This window comes from Phyllobates terribilis, unplaced genomic scaffold (assembly GCF_046119375.1).
Source record: "Phyllobates terribilis strain yellow unplaced genomic scaffold, ASM4611937v1 Scaffold_7__3_contigs__length_470593459, whole genome shotgun sequence".
Classification (NCBI taxonomy): Eukaryota; Metazoa; Chordata; class Amphibia; order Anura; family Dendrobatidae; genus Phyllobates; species Phyllobates terribilis.
In genome coordinates, this window is record NW_027362767.1 from 169,949,045 (window position 1) to 169,970,142 (window position 21,098).

The following is a 21,098-nucleotide window of genomic DNA, read 5'->3' on the forward strand; positions in this document are numbered from 1 at the left end:
TTTGGACACCTTTGAAGGTGTTTTCTATGTGTTTCTATGTGATTTTGTTTGCCTGCCATTGGTTTTAATGGTGTTCGAAGGTGTTCGACGAACAGTTCGACGAACAGTTCGGTGAACACACGGGTGTTCGACGAACCGAGCCGAACTCGAACACTACGGGGGTGGCTCAACACTAGTATTTATCACACTCTATATATTACACAGGCAAACACTACAATGCAACACAATTCACATGAAACAATATATACAAAGATGCATGACATAATAAACATGAGGAGATTGGTGTCTTCAGGGGCAGGAATGCAACAGTATAGTCCACCACCCTTACAAAACCAAGCACAGGCGCTCAGTGCACCCTTAGCATGGTCAAGTAGTTCTGTATGCCTTCTTAATTTTTTTTTCTAACTATCCACACCCTCCAGTGGCTTTTGTAAAAAAGAGTTGTCAATCAAGGTAGAGGAGGATGGATACAACTGTAAAACATGTACAGTAGGTGGGAATAAGCTATAAACTATTTGGCCATACCAAAGGTCCATCAAGCACCTGTCCTTGGTTTGAACAGTTACTTTGTGCTGACAGATTTCTTTAAGGCTTTCTTTTTCTTATTCCTACAGGTTTGCTCAAACTAATTATCAAAAGTTCCAAGAATTGAGACTTTTTATCAATGTGGAATCCATATATTAATGAGAGGAACCAGAGTTGGTTTGATGACTTTTACCTTCAAGGATTTTCTAACATTGAGAATTATCGCATTGGCCTGTTTTTCATTTTTCTCTTTACTTATTTACTGACTTTATTTGGTAACATGATCATCATTTTGGTTGTTCATCTTCACTTACATCTTCGCAAGCCAATGTATTTCTTCATCACCAATCTGTCCTTACTAGAGATCTGGTACATATCAATGACGGTACCAAAACTTTTGGCTATTCTTATGACCAATGACAAGAGAGTATCATTCCATTGGTGTTTTGTTCAGTTGTACATGTTCCATGGACTTGGGATGACAGAATGTGGTTTGTTAGCCATAATGTCCATTGACCGATATATGGCTATTTGTAACCCTCTGAGATATAATAGCATCATGAATGATAGAATGTGTAGACATCTAGCTTTATTATGTTGGATTTATGGGTTCATGGCTGCAACTTTGCCGCTGAGTTTTACCATAACAGTGCCAATCTGTGGTCTACGACACATAGATCATTACTTCTGTGACCTTGCTCCCCTGTTGAACTTGGCCTGTATGAATACCTCCCTTAATAACAGAGTGAATGGCTGTGTAATTGGCTTTGCTACTATGTTTAACTTTATAATTATCATAATCATGTACATTAATATTATATGTTCTATTCTGAAGATGAAGACAAGAGCAGGAAGAGTTAAGGCTTTCTCCACCTGTTCATCTCATATCACTGTGGTGATGCTGTTTTATAGCACGGCATTTACTGTCTATGCTAGTCCAAAAGGCTTACACTCAGTGAACTATGACAAGATGTTTGCTCTGGTATACGCAATGTTTACTCCTTTACTTAACCCGATTATTTATAGTCTGAGGAATAAAGAAGTCAAAGTAGCAGTAAAAAGAATTTTAAATTTACAAAAAAACATTGTATAATAACTATCATGAGTAGTGTTGAGCCACCCCCGTAGTGTTCGGGTTCGGTTCGTCGAACACCTTAGAACACCGTCGAACACCGTTAAAACCAATGGCAGGCAAACAAAAACACATAGAAACACATAGAAAACACCTTCAAAGGTGTCCAAAAGCTGACAAACTGCTCAGAAGACGCTCTCTTTAAAAAAGCCGGCCGGCAATTCAGCAGCGGCATACACCGGTACCCGACAATTTAGACAAGAAGGAATAGAGCATCACACATAGATTAGATAGATAGAAACATGTCAGTCACACATATAAGAAGCACAGTGACAGTGTTGCTTACTGTACTTGTCATTTAGTGTAAAGGATTTATTTAAAAAAATAATAGTGTTTTCATGCACCGTCTCTTTAAAAAAGCCGGCCGGCAATTCAGCATCTGTACCCGACAATTTAGAACAGAAAGAATAGAGCATCACACATAGATTAGATAGATAGAAACATGTCAGTCACATATATATGAAGTACAGTGACAGTGTTGATTACTGTACTTGTCATTTAGTGTTAAAATAAAGGATTTATTAAAAAAAAAATTGGCGTGGGGGTCCCCGTAATTTTAGTCTCTAGCGGAGGTTAAGCAGACAGCTGGGGCAGATGTTTGAAGCCTGGGAAGGGGGTAATACCCACGGAGCTCCCCAGGCTACTAATATCAGCCCCCAGCTGAATACCTAGCCTTTACTAGCTATTTAAATGGGGGACCCCCCAAAAAAATGACATGGGGTCCCCCCTATTTTAATAGCTAGCAAAGGCTAGGCAGACAGCTGGGGGCTGATATTAGTAGCCCAGGAAGGGTGCCATGAATATTGGCCCCATCCCAGGCTAGAAACACCAGCCGTCAGCCGCCACAGAAATGGCGCATCCATAGGATGCGCCAATTCTGGCACTTGGCCTCGCTCTTCCCACTGCCCTGTAGTGGTGGCAGTGGGGTAATAGGGCTGGGGTTGATGTCAGCTTATAATGCCAGCTGACATCAAGCCCAGGTTAGTAATGGAGAGGCGTCTATAAGACACCCCCATTACTAACCCCATAGTCAAAGTTAAAAAAAAAAATGCAAACACCCAGAATAAAGTCCTTTAATTGAAATAAACACACAATTCTTTATTGTTCTAAATTAAACCATACTTACCATCACGCCCATTCCAGCTGAAGCCAATGATCTCCTGCAATAAAAGAAAAATAATAAAGCAACATCATCCTTACCTTTTCCATGGTTCCCAGGACGGCTCCAGCTCTGCTACATCGAGATGACAGGCTGGATCGCAGCAGAACGCTGCCATCCAGCCTGTCATCCCGCAGACACTGAGAAGCGCAGGCATGCTTGCGCTCCTCAGTGTCTCTCTGTGACGGCATAAAGATGAGACGAGTTCATGTCCAATGAACTCAGCTCACCTCATGCACGTCACTGACAGCGTGGGAGAATTCTCCTGCACTCAGCGCTTCAGCGTGAGAATTTTTCCACGCTGTCAGTGACGTGCATGAGGTCAGCTCATGTCCAATGAACTCAGCTCACCTCATGCACGTCACTGACAGCGTGGGAGAATTCTCACGCTGAAGCGCTGAGTGCAGGAGAATTTTCCCATGCTGTCAGTGACGTGCATGAGGCTGATATTTAAATTTGGCGCACAAATCGGTGATTGGTCGCGGGCAGCGTCCGCGACCAATCAGCACGGTAGTGTTTAACTTTGGCGGCAAGATCAGTGATTGGTCGCGCGCCAAGATCGCGACCAATCACCGATTTGGGCGCCACATTTAAATATCGGCCGCGACCAATCAGCACAGCGTTGTTTAAATGTGGATCGAAGATCGGTGATTGGTCGCGGCCGATATTTAAATTTGGCGCACAAATCGGTGATTGGTCGCGGGCAGCATCCGCGACCAATCAGCACAGTAGTGTTTAACTTTGGCGGCAAGATCAGTGATTGGTCGCGGTCAAGACGGCGACCAATCACCGATTTGTGCGGCACATTTAAATAGCGGCCGCGACCAATTGGATGTCAGCGCAGCTCCCCGGTCCTCCCTTCACACCCTAGCCGCTGATGTCCCCACAGTATCCGCATGGTGTTACAAAGATCCGGACATTTGTGTTAAAAATCGCTGATTGGTCGCTGGCGCTGCCCGCGACCAATCACCGATTTGGGCGCCAAATTTAAATATCCTCCGCGACCAATCACCCATCTTGGCTCCACATTTAAACACCGCTGTACTGATTGGTCACGGACGCTATTTAAATGTGGCACAGCACAGCGGTGTTTAAATGTGGAGCCAAGATTGGTGATTGGTTGCGGCCGATATTTAAATTTGGCGCCCAAATCGGTGATTGGTCGCGGGCAGCGCCAGCGACCAATCAGCGATTTTTAACACAAATGTCCGGATCTTTGTAACACCATGCGGATACTGTGGGGACATCAGCGGCTAGGGTGTCAAGGGAGGACCGGGGAGCGGCGCTGCGGGTCGAGATACTTCTGCTGCGAGCAGTCGCTCATCTCCCGGCTTCTCGCAACGGAAGTATCCGACCAGGCAGCGGCGCTCCCCGGTCCTCACCAATATGATTAGCTGATTGGTCGCGCTCTCCGCACGCGACCAATCAGTGATCTTGGCGCTAAAGTTAAACACCGCTCTGCTGATTGGTCGCGGACGCTGCCCGCGACCAATCACCGATTTGGGCGCTACATTTAAATAGCGGCCGCGACCAATCAGCGAGCTTGGCGCCAAGTTTAAACAACGCTCTGCTGATTGGTCGCGGACGCCAGACGCATCCAATCAGTGAGATTGGTGCCAAATTTAAACAACGCTCTGCTGATTGGTCGCGGACTCCAGCCGCGACCAATCAGCGAGATTGGCGCCAAATTTAAACCCCGCTCTGCTAATTGGTCGCGGATGCCGGCCGCGACTAATCAGCATTATTGGCGCCAAATTTAAACACCGCTTTGCTGATTGATCGCGGTCGCCGTCCGCGACCAATCAGTAGTATTGGCGCCAAATTTAAACCCTGCTCGGCTGATTGGTCACGGTTGCCGGCCGCGACCAATCAGCAGTATTGGCCCCAAATTTAAACCCTGCTCTGCTGATTGGTCACAGTTGCCTTTCGCGACCAATCAGCGATTTTGACGCCAAATTTAAACACCGCTCTGCTGATTGGTCGCGGCCGGCGATTGCGACCAATCAGCATTATTGGCGCCAAATTTAAACCCCGCTCTGCTGATTGGTCGCGATGCAGGCCGCGACTAATCAACATTGTTGCCGCCAAATTTAAACACCGCTCTGCTGAATGGTCAAGGTCGTGACCAATCACCATTATTGGCGCCAAATTTAAACACCGCTTTGCTGATTGGTCGCGACCACAACCTATCAGCATTATTGGCGCAAAATTTAAACCCTGCTCTGCTGATTAGTCGCGACCGCCGGCCGTGACCAATCAGTGATATAGTTGCCAAATTTCAACACGGCTTTGCTGATTGGTCGAGGTTGCTGGCCGCGACCAGTCAGCGATTTTGGCGCCAAATTTAAACACCGCTCTGCTGATTGCGCCGGGTCTGCCGCATACATATTCTAGAATACCCGATGCATTAGAAATCGGGCCACCATCTAGGCTCATGAAATAATTTAAAAAAAAATTGACGTGGGGCTTCGCACTATATTTGTGTCCAGCCAGGTTCAGCAGGCAGGAACGGGCTGCCCCCAACCACCAGCTGCCTATTTGTACCTGGCCGGACACAACAATATAGGGAAGCCCTTTTTTTCTTAATTATTTCATGAATTTCATGAAATAATTAAAAAAAAAAATACGTGGGGCTTCGCCCTATTTTTGTGTCCAGCCAGGTACAACTAGGCAGCTGGGGGCTGGAATCTGCAGCGCAGGGAGGCCCAAGCTTTCTGGGTCCCCCCAGCTGCAAATTGCAGTCCGCAGCCACCCCGGAAAATGGCGCATTCATAGAAGCGCCATCTTCTGGCGCTGTACCCAACTCATCCAGGGCCCTGGTGCGGTGGCTCACTGGGTAATAAAGGGGTTAGGGCCAGCTTGGCATTATCAGCTGGCCCTAAGCGCGAAATTCATGGGGTCACGCCAATATTAGACATGACCACTATGAATTTCTAGTAAAGTATTTAAAAAAAACACAACACCCAGATTAAAGTCCTTTAATTGAAATAAACACACAATTCTTTATTGTTCTAAATTAAACCATACTTACCATCACGCCCATTCCAGCTGAAGCCAACGATCTCCTGCAATAAAAGAAAAATAATAAAGCAACCTCATCCTTACCTTTCCATGGTTCCCACGACAGTTTCAGCTCTGCTACATCGAGATGACAGGCTGGACCGCAGCAGAACGCTGCCATCCAGCCTGTCATCCCGCAGACACTGAGAAGCGCAGGCTTGCTTGCGCTCCTCAGTGTCTGGCTGTGACGGCATCCAGATGAGCCGAGGTCATGTCCAATGAACTCAGCTCACCTCATGTACGTCACTGACAGCGTGGAAGAATTCTCCTGCACTCAGCGCTTCAGCGTGAGAATTCTCCCACGCTGTCAGTGACGTACATGAGGTCAGCTGAGTTCAATGGACATGAATGAGCTCACCTCATGCACGTCACTGACAGCGTGGGAAAATTCTCCTGCTCTCAGCGCTTCAGCGTGAGAATTTTCCCACGCTGTCAGTGACGTGCATGAGGTGAGCTCATTCATGTTCAATGAACTCGGCTCACCTCATGCACGTCACTGACAGCGTGGGAAAATTCTCACGCTGAAGCGCTGAGTGCAGGAGAATTCTCCCACGCTGTCAGTGACGTGCATGAGGTGAGCCGAGTTCATTGGACATGAACTCGGCTCATCTGGATGCCGTCACAGCGAGACACTGAGGAGCGCAAGCATGCCTGCGCTTCTCAGTGTCTGCGGGATGACAGGCTGGATGGCAGCGTTCTGCTGCGGTCCAGCCTGTCATCTCGATGTAGCAGAGCTGAAGCTGTCCTGGGAACCATGGAAAGGTAAGGATGAGGTTGCTTTATTATTTTACTTTTATTGCAGGAGATCGTTGGCTTCAGCTGGAATGGGCGTGGTGGTAAGTATGGTTTAATTTAGAACAATAAAGGATTGTGTCTTTATTTCAATTAAAGGACTTTATTCTGGGTGTTTGTGTTTTCTTTTAACTTTGACTATGGGGTTAGTAATGGGGGTGTCTTATAGACGCCTCTCCATTACTAACCTGGGCTTGATGTCAGCTGGCATTATAAGCTGACATCAACCCCAGCCCTATTACCCCACTGCCACCGCTACAGGGCAGTGGGAAGAGCGAGGCTAAGTGCCAGAATTGGCGCATCCTATGGATGCGCCATTTCTGGGGAGGCTGACGGCTGGTGTTTCTAGCCTGGGAGGGGGCCAATATTCATGGCACCCTTCCTGGGCTATTAATATCAGCCCCCAGCTGTCTGCCTAGCCTTTGCTAGCTATTAAAATAGGGGGGACCCCACGTCATTTTTTTGGGGGGGGTCCCCCATTTTAATAGCTAGTAAAGGCTAGGTATTCAGCTGGGGGCTGATATTAGTAGCCTGGGAAGCTCCGTGGGTATTACCCCCTTCCTAGGCTTCAAACATCTGCCCCAGCCGTCTGCTTAACCTCCGCTAGAGACTAAAATTACGGGGAACCCCACGCCAATTTTTTTTTAAATAAATCCTTTATTTTAACACTAAATGACAAGTACAGTAATCAACACTATCACTGTACTTCTTATATATGTGACTGACATGTTTCTATCTATCTTATCTATGTGTGATGCTCTATTCTTTCTATTCTAAATTGTCGGGTACAGATGCTGAAATGCCGGCCGGCTTTTTTAAAGAGACGGTGCATGAAAACACTATTATTTTTCTTGATAAATCCTTTACACTAAATGACAAGTACAGTAAGCAACACTGTCCCTGTACTTCATATATATGTGGCTGACATGTTTCTATCTATCTAATCTATGTGTGAAGCTCTATTCTTTCGGTTCTAAATTGTCGGGTACCGGTGTATGCCGCTGCTGAATTGCCGGCTTTTCATGTTTCACTGTTGGCACTGTTCCAATCGATTTGGGCAATCACTTTAATGCCACAACCACCATGGCTGTGGCATTACAGTGAGTGGCAGACAATCCCTGCATGATTGGTGCTCTAAATAGCGCCAGACATGCAGGACAAGCTTTTGGTGCACGAACAGTTATCGAACATAACCTCGAGCAGCCGAATTTTTTGCAAATCGTTCGGGTTCGTCGAACAACTCGAACACCGCCCAAAACAGCTCGAATTTGAGATTGGCGAACAGTTCTAGTCGAACACCGCTCATCTCTAATCATGAGCACAAAAAGTCAAATATTGGACTAAAAAATCTAAATGACTGCACTAAATATTTGTACCAGTAGATGTTTACATCTTTACAAGAACCAAAGAATAGTACTGTATAGCTCTTTATTTGCCTACAGCAAACCTTGTGGTTATGTGTGGTATTACAAAAAAAAGTAAAAATAAAAAAGGAAATAAATGTAAAACAAAAATGTGCTACGTTTGGAGCCCAAAATAATTAGAATGTGTTTGTTAGCTTCTTTTATCTTTGTATATATTGGACAATGAAGAAATATGAACTATTCCACAGTTCTCTCTGTGTTCATTGGACTGACCATGTTTAGCATGGACATACTTGGACAGGCAGAACGAAGCACTTTGATGGTCATCAGAATGGAGCGGCAGTGCTCTTACCCAGCCACTGGTCTGTTCATTCTCTATGGGGTTACAAGAAACAGCAGAGCACTGCTCCATTGGGAACAAATGTAGTGGCGGTCAAGCATGAGCATTTGCAATCTATTCTAAGGGGATAAAAATGCCCCACTTTACCGATTGATGAGTGTCTCAATGCTTGAACTTCATCGAATTATCAGATATACTGGGTTACGTTTTTTCACCACACAACCTTCTAAGTTACAGTAATTTCCTCTCTGCTCTCTGCAACAGGGCCGCATGTTTCATGTAAATGCCAACTTATTTACTTACTGTACATGGGAGGATACATGAATTTAATCCATTTTAGTTTGTTTATGAGTTCCCAAGTAGTGTTGAGCCACCCCCGTAGTGTTTGCGTTCGGCTCGGTTCGCTGAACACCCGCATGTTCGCCGAACTGTTCGTCGAACTGTTCGTCGAACACCTTCGAACACTGTTAAAACCAATGGCAGGCAAACAAAATCACATAGAAATACATAGAAAACACCTTCAAAGGTGTCCAAAAGCTGACAAACTGCTCAGAAGACACAACTAACACATGGAAAAGTAACAAGTACATATAGTCATGCGAAAAGAAAAGAGGTGGAGGAGTAAAAGGAGGGGGAGACACAGATATAGGCATGTCATGCACTTCTAAAACCAAAAAAGTGCGAAGCCGACACGGCCAATCCGTTCCTGCCCGTGCGACCTCCATGTCGCCGGGTTTGTGCAAGAGCTGTGGTGGACCCTGACGGCCAGCCCCCCTCTCCCAATACTGGTGCCTGTTCGCTGGTGGGTCGAGCGAGCCCCACTGTGGTGGAGGCAGGTCTAAACTTTTTAATTTATATTGTCTCTCTAATTTGAATGAATACACTTTAAATCCTTTTACAAGGATCTATTGAAGGGCAAGTCTCATGCCAGCGGCCGCGTAATTCCAGCTCCAGTAGCGTCCACAAAAGCTGCTGCAGTTAAAAAGCTTTTATAAGGATCGAGCTCGGCGGTCCACCGCAAGGCGTCCTACCGCCAGTCCCAGCCCCTATGCCTTGGGGTGTCTCCCCGATGCTCTTCACTGAGTGTCCCGGGGTCCCGAACCATTTCCTTTGAAAAAATTAAGTGTCCAAACTACAGGTGGTGTAGCTTGCTTAACAGCTGGGATAATCCGCTGACTAGCAGACACTGCTACTAGGCACAAAGTATTTCCTGGGCTAGATGCAGTTAAAAATTTGTAGTTAGATACTCTCGTTGGATGCTGAGAAAGCACTCCATGGAGTCTCCTGGCACGCCATATATTATTCCCTTAAAAAGCTGGGAGTAGGGGTCTAGGGGACCCATTTATAGGCAAAATCACGGCCCTGTACCGCAATACGTCACCTAGGCTGAAGATAAATGGAACATTTTCATCACCTTTCATAATCACCAATGGGACAAGGCAGGCATGTCCTCTGTCCCCTCTCTTATACATCCTAGTGACGGAGCACCTGCTCTCATCAATTCGCCATAGCCCCAATATTAGGTGGATTGAGGTGGGAGGCACCGAGTACAAGTGCTCTGCATTTGCTGATGATGTCCTAGTATATATCACTCAATCACATATATCCATCCCTGCTGTTATGGCTGAAATAGATCACTTTGTTACATGGTCAAATTTTAAAATCAATACAGCGAAGTCTGAGGCCCTCGATGTCTCCCTCCCCAAATCCATACAGGATTCCATCCAGTCCAACTTTCCCTTTGCCTGGCCCTCACAGGGTATCAAATACTTAGGAATTCCTATTCATAGAGAACTCTCCCGTCTATGTTATCTTAATTTTGGGCCCTTTATTGAACAACTCCATACAGACCACGGTTGGCAAGTTAGAACTGTAAGATTCACTACGTGAACCACTGGTGTTTTGTGGAAAAGCACATGTACACTGCGTTCCAAATTATTATGCAAAAAGTGTTTAGGAGTGATAAGGTAAGAATTTTTTTGTTAGTCAGTTAAACTCATTGATGGTGATGTGTGTCAGGGCTCTTTATATCACTGTAAGCAATTGCAGACACCTGTGCTAAACAGTTTGGCAGGTCTGTCCATTGGAAGGCAAGACTACTTAAGAAGGCTGTCCCACATTATTAAGCAGCCTACATTTTCTGCCAAAATGGGAAAGAAAAAGGATGTGTCGGCTGCTGAGAAGCAACAAATTGTCGAGTGTTTAGGTCAAGGCATGACTACAATCAACATTGCCAAGACACTTCATCTTGATCATCGCGCAATCAAGAAGTATGTAGCTGATTCACAGTACACACGTGTGCGTGCTGATAAGGAAAAATTGAGGACTCTTTCTTCCAGGCAATTACGTCAGGTTAAAAGAGCAGAAGCAAAAAAGCCTTGTCATAGCAGTAGACAAGTTTTTGAAGCTGCTGGTGCCTCCAACATCCCCTGAACAACAAGATGCAGAGTCCTTCAGAGGTTTGCAGCTGTGCGTAAGCCATCCTGTCGACCTCCTCTATCCACTGCACACAAGCAGAAATGGCCCAAGTGGGCCAAACAATACATGAAGACTGACTTCAAAACTCTTTTGTTCACCGATGAGTGCCGTGCAACGCGCGATGGTCCAGATGGATGGAGTGGAGGATGGCTGGTTGATGGACACCCCACGCAAACACGGCTACAGCGCCAACAAGGTGGAGGTGGAGTAATGTTTTGGGCTGGAATCATGGGGAGAGAGATTGTCAGCCCCTTTAGGATCCCTGAAGGGGTAAAGATGAACTCCATAATGTAGGTTGATCGAAGAGTGTGGGGGATCTAAGAGTGTGGCAACCCAGTAGTCAGGATTACTTAGAATTCTGACAATCTGAGGGTCATGTTGCAGGTAGTGCAGCAAGAAGGCACTCATGTGTCTTGCGCATCTAGGAGACCCAAAATTATTTTCCGGGCTAGATGCAGCTAAAAATTATTATTAATTTTAAATCTGGTGGAGCTTAGTATAGATGGCCTAATAGAATCAGTACTGCAAACTGCTACAAAGCCCAAATTATTTTCCAGCCAAGATACAGATAAACATGATTAGTAATTTTAAATCTGGTGGAGTTCAGTATAGATGGCCTAATAGAATCAGTACTGCACACTGCTACAAGGCACAAATTATTTTCCAGCCAAGATACAGATAAACATGATTAGTAATTTTAAAGCTTAAAACGGTTGGTGAGGTGATTTTAACAAATCATCAAGCTTTTACTCTCCCCAGGATGACACAGGGGTAGAAAAGTCATTTCGGATCCATGATTTGTTCATCTTTATGAATGTGAGTCTGTCTACATTATCAGTGGAGAGCCTCGTGCGCTTATCTGTCAGCACACCACCAGCAGCGCTGAACACACGTTCAGACAGAACGCTGGCTGCAGGGCATGACAAGATCTCCAAGGCGAGCTCCGGCCATTTATCCAGATTGGAAGCCCAAAAAGAGCAAGGGTCCAGTGACACAGTCATGGCTTCAATGTTTACTTGGAGATACTCCTGTACCATCGTCTCTAGGCGTTGACTATGTGTCAGACTTCTTGTCTCCTGTGGCCTTGCAAAGGATGGGCTAAAAAAGTGGTGAAATGATTCCACAAAATTGATGTTAGAAGCAGATACTGTGTTTCTGTTACGGTTTGAGTGCTGAACACTCGATGGTCCCACGATTGGCAAGTTGGAACTGTGAGATTCACTACGTGCACCACTGGTGTTTTGTGGAAAAGCACATGTAAGATTCTGCAACAGTCTCTGCTGATACTCCTGCATGCGTGTATCCCTTTCTATGGCAGGAATAATATCTGCAAATTTACTTTTGTACCGGGGATCTAACAGTGTGGCAACCCAGTAGTCAGGATAATCTCAAATTCTCACAATTCGAGGGTCATGTTACAGGTAGTGCAGCAAGAAGGCACTCATGTGTCTTGCGCATCCAGGAGCACCAAGTCCCCTTTGTGTTGGTGGCGAGGTAACAGTCATGCTTCCTTCCTCTGTCCTCTCCCCCCAACCTCGCACAACAGAAATGTGATCAAGGTCTCCCTCATCTGATGAGTCTTCCATCAGTTCGTCCTCCACTTCTTGCTGGGCTCCTGCACCTTCCTCACTAGTTTGGCTGCTACCATGCGCCCTGGTAAAACCATGTTCCCCACCCTCACATGCCTGCCACCTTGGTGCTGCCGACTGTCTGGACCTTGCAGATGTTAGCCCTTCCGCACACAACTCCTCCTCCTCTACTTCCTCCACCTCCTCTTGTGCCACCACCTGACTCCAAATTCTGTTTAACATTAGTGTTGAGCCACCCCCGTAGTGTTCGAGTTCGGTTCGGTTCGTCGAACACCCGTGTGTTCGCCGAACTGTTCGACGAACTGTTCGTCGAACACCTTCGAACACCGTTAAAACCAATGGCAGGCAAACAAAAACACATAGAAACACATAGAAAACACCTTCAAAGGTGTCCAAAAGCTGACAAACTGCTCAGAAGACACAACTAACACATGGAAAAGTGACAAGTACATATAGTCATGCGAAAAGAAAAGAGGTGGAGGAGTAAAAGGAGGGGGAGACACAGATATAGGCATGTCATGCCCTTCTAAAATCCAAAAAGTGAGAAGCCGAGACGGCCAGTCCGCTCCTGCCCGTGCCACCTCCGTGTCGCCGGGTTTGTGCCAGAGCCGCGGTGAACCCTGACGGCCAGCCCCCCGCTCCCAATACTGGTGCCTGTCCGCTGGTGGGTCGAGAGAGCCCCCCTGTGGTGGAGGCAGCTCTAAGCTTTTTAATTTAAATTGTCCCTCTAATTTGAATGAATACACTTTAAATCCATTTACAAGGATCTATTGGAGGGCAAGTCTCATGCCAGCAGCCGCGTAATTCCAGCTCCAGTAGCGTCCACTAAAGCTGCTGCAGTTAAAAAGCTTTTATAAGGATCGAGCTCGGCTGTCCACCGCAAGGCATCCTAGTGCCAGTCCCAGCCCCTATGCCTTGGGGTGCCTCCTGATGCTCTTCACTGAGTATCCCGTGGTCCCGAAGCATTTCCTTTGAAAAAATTAAGTGTCCAAACTACAGGTGGTGTAGCTTGCTTAACAGCCGGGATAATCCGCTGACTAGCAGACACTGCTACTAGGCACAAAGTATTTCCTGGGCTAGATGCAGTTAAAAATTTGTAAGTAGATACTCTCGTTGGATGCTGAGAAAGCATTCCATAGAGTCTCCTGGCACGCCATATATGATTCTCTTAAAAAGCTTGGGGTAGGGGTCTAGGGGACCCTTTTATAGCCAAAATCACGGCCCTGTATCACAATACGTCACCTAGGCTGAAGATAAATGGAACTGTAGCACCGAGGGCTCGGTTGCTACAGACGTATTGCACCTCACCCAGAGGTGTGATATCTCACTCTCAGATAAGGATGGAGTGTGGATCAGGACCCGACACCTGCATGCATTACACCACATTGCCGTGGGGCAGGGCGACCAATATGCCCCTGAGATGGGCACGACAGTCCCTGTCCCTGGCTGGAGTGGGGGGATGGAACACTGAGGAAGGGGAACCCTGCAGTGCAGGAGCAGGGAGGAAGCAGTTCCTGGGGGCATTGAGAAGGGAGTATTAAAGGTGGGCACCATCTTAGTTCAGTGCAGAGGAGTCTGAGCAGAAGTGGCAGGGAGCAGGGGCTCTGCATGAGCTCTGCTCCGGAGGCGGGCCTAGTAACAGAGGCCCAGGCCTGCAAGAGGGAGAAGGAAGGAAGAGGAGCGGAGAAGGCTCCAGGAACGAGGAATGAAGGTATCCCAGGGGTGCGGACGGGCGAGTCGCCACCGCACGCCCGAATCCACCTGCGTGGAGGGGTCAGGCCAAAGGGGGAGACCGGTCCCCGAACTAGTGGAGGCAGGAAACGACCCTCAGCTAGAAACCGGAGGCTCTGACATTTTATGTGGTGCAGCCACTTGCTCCACCCGCTAGGAAGGCACCACATAGGGTCAGGGAAACTGGCGCCAAGTTTACCAAGAGGAGGCCCGAGGCAGCCGGACAGAAGTGTTGGTAAGAAAGGCCAGACAAAGGACACACAAAGGGGGTCCTGTGAAGCGCTCCAAAGTTATCTGGGAGTTGTCTGAGCCCCTCACCTGGTGAGCACAGTACGACGTGGGCAGCCGTTACCTGCAGACGTGGTCTGGATAATAAGAACTGTGAGTAAAGGCCCTGAACTGCATCACTGACTCCGTGTCGTTACTGCTGCTGCCCTGCACCATCACCCCCATCCTCCGCATACACTGCCCTGAGGCTATGCTCCTCCCGTGGGGAGTTATGCTACGCTCTGCTGCACCCACAACACCAGCCTTAGCGGTCTGCCCTGTAGCGGCGGTTCACTCTGACCGCAATCCACGGGTGGCGTAGTCGGACATTTAAACATCAAAACCACATAAATAGTTCCGCCACTGGTTTGACCGCCCTGAGCCACGGAACCGGATCGCCGCCACGAAGACTACAACCACCAGCATCCACCAAAAAGGGTCCGGCTCCGGGTGTCCCAAGGCCCAGGGGGTGCGTCAGAACATTTTCATCACCTTTCACAATCACCAATGGGACAAGGCAGGGATGTCCTCTGTCCCCTCTCTTATACATCCTAGTGACGGAGCACCTGCTCTCATCAATTCGCCATAACCCCAATATTAGGTGGATTGAGGTGGGAGGCACCGAGTACAAGTGCTCTCTATTTGCTGATGATGTCCTAGTATATATCACTCAATCACATATATCCATCCCTGCTGTTATGGCTGAAATAGATCACTTTGTTACATGGTAAAATTTTAAAATCAATGCAGCGAAGTCTGAGGCCCTCGATGTCTCCCTCCCTAAATCCATATAGGATTCCATCCAGTCCAACTTTCCCTTTGCCTGGCCCTCACAGGGTATCAAATACTTAGGAATTCCTATTCATAGAGACCTCTCCCATCTATGTTATCTTAATTTTGGGCCCTTTATTGAACAATTCCATACAGACCACGGTTGGCAAGTTAGAACTGTAAGATTCACTACGTGAACCACTGGTGTTTTGTGGAAAAGCACATGTACACCGCGTTCCAAATTATTATGCAAAAAGTGTTTTGGAGTGATAAGGGAAGAATTTGTTTGTTTGTCAGTTAAACTCATTGATGGTGATGTGTGTCAGGGCTCTTTATATCACTGTAAGCAATTGCAGACACCTGTGCTAATTCGTTTGGCAGGTGTGTCCAATGAAAGGCAAGACTACTTAAGAAGGCTCTCTCACATTATTAAGCAGCCTACATTTTCTGCCAAAATGGGAAAGAAAAAGGATGTGTCGGCTGCTGAGAAGCAACACATTGTGGAGTGTTTAGGTCAAGGCATGACTACAATCAACATTGTGCGATGATCAGGATGAAGTGTCTTGGCAATCAAGAAGTATGTAGCTGATTCACAGTACACACGTGTGCGTGCTGATAAGGGCAAATTGAGGACTCTTTCCTACAGGCAATTACGTCAGGTTGAAAGAGCAGCGGCAAAAAAGCCTTGTCATAGCAGCAGACAAGTTTTTGAAGCTGCTTGTGCCTCCAACGTCCCCCGAACAACAAGATGCAGGGTCCTTCAGAGGTTTGCAGCTGTGCATACGCCATCCTGTCGACCTCCTCTATCCACTTCACACAAGCAGAAACGGCTCCAGTGGGCCAAACATTACATGAAGACTGATTTCAAAACTGTTTTGTTCACGGATGAGTGCCGTGCAGCGCTCGATGGTCCAGATGAATGGAGTGGAGGATGGCTGGTTGATGGACACCCCACGCAAACACGGCTACAGCGCCAACAAGGAGGAGGTGGAGTAATGTTTTGGGCTGGAATCATGGGGAGAGAGATTGTCGGCCCCTTTAGGATCCCTGAAGGCGCTAAAGATGAACTCCATAATGTATGTGGATTTTCTCAAACAGCACTTCCTGCCATGGTTCAAGAAGAAGAACCGTGTATTTCACAGCAAGATCATTTTTCTGCATGATAATGCACGATCTCATGCTGCACATAAAACATCTGCATCTCTGGCTGATATGGGCATAAAAGGGGACAAACTTATGGTGTGACCCCCATGCTCCCCTGACCTCTACCCCATTCAGAACCTTTGGAGCATCATTAAAAGGAGTGTCTATGATGGCGGGAGGCAGTTCACATCTAAGCAACAGCTCTGGGAGGGTATTCTGTCCTCATGCAAAACAATTGAATCAGAAACCATCCAAAACCTGACAAATTCAATGGACGAGAGAGTTCAGAAGCTCCTTTCGAACAAGGGGTCCTATGTGAAAATGTAACATCACCTAGAATAAAGTTTTGAGTTGAAAACTGTTTGATTTCAGTTTCTAACAACCTGCTAATGCTTATAATTTCAAAAATGACCATTTTTTTGGTCTTTATTAAAATGAAAAGGTTGATCGAAAAGTTTGGGGGATCTAAGAGTGTGGCAACCCAGTAGTCATGATTACTTCGAATTCTGACAATATGAGGGTCATGCTGCAGGTAGTGCAGCAAGAAGGCACTTATGTGTCTTGCGCATCTCGGAGCCCCAAAATTATTTTCCGGGCTAGATGCAGCTAAAAATTATTTTTAATTTTAAATCTGGTGAAGCTTATTATAGATGGCCTAATAGGATCATTGCTGCACACTGCTACAAAGCCCAAATTATTTTCCAGTCAAGATACAGATAAACATGATTAGTAATTTGAAAGCTTAAAACGGTTGGTAGGGTGATTTTAACCAATCATCAAGCTTTTACTCTCCCCAGGATGACACAGGGGTAGAAAAGTCGTTTCGGATCCATGATTTGTTCATCTTTATGAACGTGAGTCTGTCTACATTATCAGTGGAGAGCCGCGTGCGCTTATCTGTCAGCACACCACCAGCAGCGCTGAACACACGTTCAGACAGAACGCTGGCTGCGGGGCATGACAAGATCTCCAAGGCGTAAGTGGCTAGTTCCGGCCATTTATCCAGATTGGAAGCCCAAAAAGAGCAAGGGTCCAGTGACACAGTCGTGGCTTCAATGTTTACTTGGAGATACTCCTGTACCATCGTCTCTAGGCGTTGACTATGTGTCAGACTTCTTGTCTCCTGTGGCCTTGCAAAGGATGGGCTAAAAAAGTGCTGAAATGATTCCGCAAAATTGATGTTACCAGCAGATACTGTGGTTCTGTTACGGTTTGAGTGCTGAACACTTGACGGTCCCACGGTTGGCAAGTTGGAACTGTGAGATTCACTACGTGCACCACTGGTATTTTGTGGAAAAGCACATGTAAGATTCTGCAACAGTCTCTGCTGATACTCCTGCATGCGTGCATCCCTTTCTATGGCAGGAATAATTTCTGCAAATTTACTTTTGTACCGGGGATCTAACAGTGTGGCAACCCAGTAGTCAGGATTATTTCTAATTCTCACAATTCGAGGGTCATGTTGCAGGTAGTGCAGCAAGAAGGCACTCATGTGTGTTGCGCATCCAGGAGCACCAAGTCCCTGTTGTGTTGGTGGCGAGGTAACAATCATGCTTCCTTCCTCTGTCCTCTCCCCCCAACCTCGCACAACAGAAATGTGATCAAGGTCTCCCTCATCTGATGAGTCTTCCATCAGTTCGTCCTCCACTTCTCCTCCTCCTCTACTTCCTCCACCTCCTCTTGTGCCACCACCTGACTCCGAATTCTGTTTAACATGTGCTCCAGCATGTAAATCACCGGAATAGTCATGCTGATAATGGCATCGTCAGCACTAAACATCTTCGTCGCCATTTCAAAACTGTGCAGAAGGGTGCATAGGTCCTTGATCTGAGACCACTCCTCCAGCGTGATTTGCCCCACCTCTGAATCTCGTTGGCCCAGGCTATACCTCAGAACGTATTGCACCAGGGCTTGTCGGTGCTGCCACAGTCGCTGCAACATGTGCAGAGTTGAATTCCACCGGGTAGGCACATCGCATTTTAGCCGGTGAAGTGGCAGGCCCAACGACTTCTGTAGAGATGTAAGTCGCTGAGCTGCGGGATGCGAACGGCGGAAGTGAGCACACAGCGACCGTGCCCTCTGCAGAAGGCCATCTAGTCTGGGATAGTGGGCTAAAAATTGCTGGACAACCAGGTTCAACACGTGAGCCATACAAGGCACGTGTGTGACATTGCCCCGGCGAAGGGCCGCACCCAGGTTTGCAGCATTGTCGCACACGGCCTTCCCTGGTTTCAGGTCCAGTGGAGACAACCATTCATGAAATTGGTTCTCCAGAGCTGACCACAACTCCTCAGCTGTGTGACTCACATTTCCCAGACATTTCAATGTAAAAACCGCCTGATGACGTTGAGCCCTACTGCCAGCATAGTAAGGATGTGTGCAGGATCCCTTCTGCGCAGTTAGAAAGCTTGTGGCATGACCAGACAGGCTTTGGGTGCAGGTGGAAGACCGAGAGGAGGTTGAGGAGGCAGAAGCAGTGGAGGAACTTTGACATAAAGAGGATTGACGCACAACTCGTGGGGACGGCAAGACTTGGACAGCAGCCCCTTGTCCTGCTGTCACCATAGTTACCCAGTGCCCAGTCAGCGACATGTAACGCCCCTGTCCATGCCTACTCGTCCAAGTGTCTGTGGTGAAATGCACCCTGTCACACACAGAGTTTCTCAAAGAAGCGGTGATGTTGTGTGCGACATGCTGGTGGAGCGCAGGCACACCTTTCTTTGAGAAGTAGTGCCGACTGGGCATCTGGTACTGGGGCACTGCGACGGACATAAGGTCTCGAAAATCCTCTGTGTCCACCAGGCGGAAAGGCAGCATTTCTGTAGCCAAGAGCTTGCAGATGGTGAAATTCAACCTCTTAGCTTTCTCATGGCTAGGAGGAAATGGTCTTTTACTTGTCCACATCTGAGGGACCGAGGGCTGGCTATTGTGCTTAGACGGGGTTGATAAGGGTGTCCCCGGCAAACTGCCGGTCTGTGAGGAAGATGCAGGCGGACATGTTAGGTTGCCTTGATCCAAAGGTGGTGCTATCGATGTCGGACAGCGCTCAAGACCAGCTGGTGTTACCACCTCCAAAGAAAATGATGACCTGCCAATCACGCTGGCTGTTGCGGGTAAAGAGGTGACAGGTCTGCGCCCCAAAACAGGTGTGACTGCTGTCCCCCCAGTCACAGAGGATGAAGAGGCCGCGGATGCACAAGATATGGCAGACGGTGGTTGGCCCGGCCGGCTGGCCGCATTGTAGCACACTGAGCTTCCCACTGCAACTTATGCTTCATGTCCATGTGCCGGTTCATGCATGAAGTACTCAAACTATGTATTTTTTGGCCTCTACTTAGCTTTTGCTGACAAATGTTACAGATAACACGAGTTGGGTCATCTTTATCGATCTGAAAAAATGCCCAGGCTATGCAAGGCTTAGCACCCATGCGACCTGAAGAGCCACCACGACTTGTGGTGAGAGGCAGAGTTGTGTTTGAGGATGCAGTTGTTGACGTGCTTCCAGTACTACGTCTCTGTCCAGGAAGGCGCAACCTGACCTCGTCGTCACTAGCATCTTCCTCCACCTCCTCTGCTGACCTCATCTCTTGGCTGACTGTGGGTTGACAGTAAGTGGGATCTCCGACCTCATCATCATCACCCTGTGCGTTATCACACCCGTCGTCCTCAGAGCCAACCTGTTCCTGCCCTGACAAAAAACTAAAGTTGTCGCTCCAATCAGGTATTTGAGTCTTATCATCGTCTTCCTCATTGTCTCCACCAACAGGAGTTACAGTTTGGGAATGAGGGTCTACATTATGGTCAGAACCTTCTGCGTCTGGTCCTGGATCCGACTCATAAAGATTCTGGGCATCAGTGCAGATCATTTCCTCGTCTGGATTCACAGAAGCGCTGGAGTCGACCTCTGATTCCCAGGCTATAGTATGAGTAAACAGCTCTGCAGACTCAACCATCTGTTCTACCTCATACTCAGACGGGCAGCTGGAGATTTGGGAGCTGTGAGGAAGCAAGTGCGATTTGGGTGACACCTTTGAGGACTGGAGTATTTGTGATGTTGAAGTTGATGTGGAGGAGAGCCCACTTAAAGGAGCACTTGATATCCGTTGAAGCACCTGCTGTTTTTGTGCCTCATCTGGAATTTGTAGTGATTGGCGTGGCCGTAAGAAAGGGATCTTATCACATTGTCCGCTAAAAGAAGTAGACATTTTAGTTTGGCTGGAAGATGGTCTTTCTTCTGCACCTACCCCACGGACACAACCTTTTTTCCCCTTCCCAACACGCCTATTCCCCTTTCCACCAGCAGCAGGCCTTTTTCCACTCATTTTGGTGGTTAACTAATTCACAACTCTGGAGTTGTTTGCACAAAAAAACAATGGATGGTAACCGAGCAGAGCTGAGTGGCCAAACTGTGGTATTAGGCCAAAACTATTGGCTGGGTTAGATGCAGAAAAATATTATTTTTAATTTGCAACCTGATGGAGGTCAGTATAGATGGACTAATAGACCAAGTCCCACACACCGCTAGAAGCCCAAATATTTTTTCAGAGCTAGATGCAGAAATTTTTTTTATTCAATTTGCAACCTGATGGAGGTCAGTATAGATGGACTAATAGACCAAGTCCCACACACCGCTAGAAGCCCAAATATTTTTTCAGAGCTAGATGCAGAAAAAAATTATTTTTAATTTGCAACCTGATGGAGGTCAGTATAGATGGACTAATAGACCAAGTCCCACACACCGCTAGAA

At 47.2% G+C, this 21,098-nt stretch overlaps 1 protein-coding gene across 1 annotated transcript; it reads left to right on the forward strand.

Annotated features, from left to right (window-relative positions):
* The first annotated feature begins 664 nt into the window (after nucleotides 1–664).
* Nucleotides 665–1,618, forward strand: LOC141155450 (olfactory receptor 6N1-like). Its single transcript, XM_073642314.1, has one exon. It carries the CDS (start codon nucleotides 665–667, stop codon nucleotides 1,616–1,618), a length of 954 nt encoding a protein of 317 aa, XP_073498415.1.
* The last annotated feature ends 19,480 nt before the right edge of the window (nucleotides 1,619–21,098 follow it).

Excerpts from the sequence above, each read along its gene's own strand:
- LOC141155450 (XM_073642314.1), top strand. The coding sequence starts at position 665 with ATGTGGAATCCATATATTAATGAGAGGAACCAGAGTTGGTTTGATGAC.